This window comes from Phasianus colchicus, chromosome 6 (assembly GCF_987193195.1).
Source record: "Phasianus colchicus chromosome 6, bPhaCol1.hap1.1, whole genome shotgun sequence".
In the NCBI taxonomy this organism is placed as follows: domain Eukaryota; kingdom Metazoa; phylum Chordata; class Aves; order Galliformes; family Phasianidae; genus Phasianus; species Phasianus colchicus.
The window spans coordinates 20,042,677-20,046,465 of record NC_143441.1 but is presented as its reverse complement, the minus strand read 5'-3'; the positions used below and the strand labels follow the sequence as shown (position 1 = coordinate 20,046,465).

The 3,789-nt window shown below is 53.0% G+C and overlaps 1 protein-coding gene across 1 annotated transcript; it reads left to right on the top strand.

The window, feature by feature from the left end:
• The first annotated feature begins 599 nt into the window (after nt 1–599).
• PRR15 (proline rich 15) lies at nt 600–2,307 on the top strand. Its single transcript, XM_031590020.2, has 2 exons — nt 600–712; nt 869–2,307. The coding sequence occupies exon 2, from the start codon at nt 885–887 to the stop codon at nt 1,242–1,244; it is 360 nt and encodes a 119-aa protein (XP_031445880.2). The 5' UTR covers nt 600–712; nt 869–884; the 3' UTR covers nt 1,245–2,307.
• Nucleotides 2,308–3,789: the final 1,482 nt, after the last annotated feature.

The following is a 3,789-nucleotide window of genomic DNA, read 5'->3' as shown; positions in this document are numbered from 1 at the left end:
CCCTGGAGGTGTTCAAGAGCTGTGCAGGTGCAGCACTGAGGGACGCGGTCAGTGGCGCAGTGGGGATGTGGTGATGGCCAGACTTGATGTTCTTAGTGGTCTTTTCCAACTGTAATGATTCTATTCTATATTTCAGTGGCCAGCATCACACAACAATTCAAAGTCTCACATAAATATAATAAGCATAAATACCACATTGCACTGCTTTTCTTTTCTCAGCATTACAACTACTGCACTCACTTTTTAAAGATGCCCAACTAAAGACCAGCCTACAAAGCGCTCATCTGCACACAGCCATCACGTGCACCTAAAAAACGCACACCGTGTCACAGCCTCAGCCCAGCCAACACCGCACCTGCAGCCCTGTATTTCATTACGCACTTGCGGTGCTGCCTTACCCGAGCACCGCCCCGCAGTGCCCCCTCCTTCTCGCCCTTTCATTTCAGCGGTGCCACCAACCCCGTCCCAAAGCGGTGAGTCGCCCAACCTCCGCCCCTCCGGCCCCGCAGCCGGAGACCCCCGCGGCAGCCCGGGCCGGGCCGGAGCTCGGGGCAGGTGCGCGGTTCCCGCCGCCTCCCGGGGCCGCCGCCCCGCCCACACCTGCCGCCCGCCCGCCCGCCCACCTCCGGGCCGAGCCGCGCCGCACCGCCGTAGCTGCCGGCTCACCGGCCATGGACGCGTAGCGGCGGGAGGAGAGAAGAGCGTTCCTCAGGTCAGTGGATGGAGGGTGGGAGGGAGAGCCCCTCCGAGCCGTCGCTCCGCTCCGCGTCCCCGCCGCCGGTCCTCTGCTCACCTGCGCTCGGCTCGGCGCTCGCTGTCCGTTCGCCCTCAGCCCTCCCGCTCTGACGGCCGCCCCTCTCTCCCGCAGAAACCTCCGCGTCGCGATGGCGGACAGCGCCGCGGCCACCGCCGCCGCCCCCGCCGCCGTGAAGGGCAGCGGCTCGGCGGGGCACTGGTGGAAGTCGCTGACCGGCAAGAAGAAGCACAAAGAAGCCGCGGCCGCCCCGTCGCCCCCCGCGGAGCCCCCCGCCGCGCCCCCCAGCCCCGGCTCCCCGGAGGAGCCGCCCCCCGCGCTGGGCAGCGGGGAGCCCCCGGGGCCGGGCGGTGCGGCCCGACGGAGCCTCCGCGTCTCGCACTCGGGCCGCTTCAAGGAGCGGCGGAAGGTGCGCGCCTCGCTGCTGGCCGACGGCACCGAGGTCTTCGACGGAGCAGAGCCCGGGCGCGCCGCCCCTGAGGGCGAGTAGCCCCGGGGGGAGAGCAGCCCCGGGGGCTGGCCTCGCTCCTCGGCCCCGCGCGGGGGGCACGGCCTCGGGGCAGCCCCGTACGCGGCGAGCAGCCGGCGGCGAGCGGAGGCCTATGGGACTGCGTGCGTGATGGGGAGCGACGCTTCCAATCGAGGGACGACGTGATTGCCTTAACGATGATACCAATGGACACCCCCCGCCCTGAACCGCGGTGGACTGGCACGAAGGTGCTACCCGGGGTCTCCGTGCCTTCCCCGGCCCTGTCTGCGAGTCAGTGTGTCCCGCTCGGCCTGCAGCCCCCAGCCAAAGGTGCACCACCGCCTTTCGAAGGAAGGGGGAACGACGCGTTTGGCTCTGATTTCAGGGCCAGGGATCTTCCAGCAGTGCCTCCGAACTGCTCTTGGTGGGGGGTGTGCAGGGAAACAAGCCCTGATTGTGTTTAGATGCTGGGGGCGCAGGTGCTCGGGTGCTCTCAGGCATTGCATTTAAATATGCAAAGGCAGGAGTGCATTGTTTTCTGCTCTTAGTGCTAAGCAGGTGATTCAAGAGGTTAGTCTCCTATAGCTCTGTTGCAGCGAGAGGCCGGTTATTGTCTAACAACTCACACCTTCTACACAGAGAATGCACCGTTTCTTATAGTTGGTGATAACTGGCATAACGAAGTGTGATGAAGAAATGCGGAAGACGAGACCAGCCCTTGAGAGCATGGGCCGCATGGTACTCTAAGCAAAGTGATTGGCTTTGGAACCACTGAAAGTATTCTTTAGTGTTTACTGTGTACCAGGCTCCTGGGGCGAGGTGCAGAGCTCCTGAGACCTCTTGTTGGCATGCTTTGCCTTGGGCAGCCCCATCCCTGCAGCTTCAGGAGCTTCGGACAGAGTAAACCGTCCACCAGACTTGCACTGGTGTTGTGCCTTACAGAGCAAACTCAGCTAAAAATACTTAGCAATTACACATTTCTTGACAGTAGATCATGTAGCTGCAACTGCCTTATTTATTTTTAAATGAATTTGCAATATACTTGATATCACTGAAACAGTTTTAGCCTTTTTTTTTTTTTTTTTTTTTTAATGTGATATAAGATACTACATCGTGCAGGGACCAAAAATAATCTCCTAATAGTCAAGTATGATGCAGTTATGATTTTGGTTGTTGTAACTAATTATTTAAGGTAATGTCAACATAAAAAGTGACCTGTAAGGAAAAAGAGAGATGAATTCTGAACATATGGATTGAATCTGTCACTGACAATTAACAAAATGATGTAGTAGAGGCAGGACTGGTGCCCTGTGGTTCACTGTGCATAATGGTCTGTAATGAACTTTGAAAGCTCCTGTGCAATAAACTAAGACAATCTTGCTGCCTTAGTTAACAATCCTTTGCTCAGCTCCTTCTTCAGTGTCCTATATCTGAGGACAGTGGGACTGTATCATCATTAAAGTATTTTCATAAGAGTCTGCTTTCCACCCAGTGTGCTTTTTCCTTCCATTTAGTAAAGCTTTAAAACACTGATAGATTTTGACTGCTCTGTGTACTCTTGCCTACATGCTGACATTGCAGAGCGAGGATGGGGCAGTTCTTAGAAGCCATCACTGCTGTTCCTTGGAGATGCTGCTTTTACGTAGAACTTGTTTGCTGAGGGGTACCTAAAGCCATGAATGAGAAGTGACTGGAACAAACCCCATCTTGTTTGGAGGGATCTGAGAAAGATGAAGTTTAAAACTGGGAATGGAGACAACAATGACAAAAATAACTTAAGCAACACTATATTGAAAAGATAGTGTTTTGACTCCAAGCTATTTATTTCTACAGTGAAGCTCTGTTTGTTCTTTGGAAATTGGTTTGCAGGTTCATTGGCTGAAAGCCCTTGGGCACAGGGTATCTACAAATGATGGTTTTATCTGAGAAGAACTCTGGTATGATGTTCAGATGGTTGCTGCTAGGATTTGATACACACACAGGTTAATATGTGACTACGTATTAGTCATATCTGAAGTCCTGGTGACTGGTACTTTCAGCTTAGAGATTTGGTCAGAATATGAAGTCCACAAATACATGTAAAATGACTTGATAGCAACCATCCTCCATCTTAATCGTGACCTTGAGCTGTGGGAAGGAGAAGTAACTCTATCTTCCTGCTCAGTCAAATCCTTGCTTCAATGAATTTGATAGCAGCCACTGAAAAACTAGATCCATGAGAAAACTGGCTGCCTGCTGTGTCTCACTTTCCACACCCTCTGTGCAATGGCCACACAGCAATGCCTTCAGGTTAGTGCTGACCTCGGTTGGCTCAACGTGAGGAGCCCCACTGGCCATGACCAACATGTATGGCAGAAATAATCCTCTTCTTTCTCAGCCTGAGCATCAGATGAAGATTTAAGCAATGTATATGTCTGTAAATGAATTAAGCTGATACAGGAAAAACACTACATTTTATGGAGCATCTGAATTATTTTTTTAATCCTTGGAGTAAAGAAAGATTGAACTTTCTTTTGTATTGGAATACTTGTTCAGTTATAACAATAGTATAATTATATGCAGTGAA

Coding starts and splice junctions, on each gene's coding strand:
- PRR15 (XM_031590020.2), top strand. CDS start 885: ATGGCGGACAGCGCCGCGGCCACCGCCGCCGCCCCCGCCGCCGTGAAG.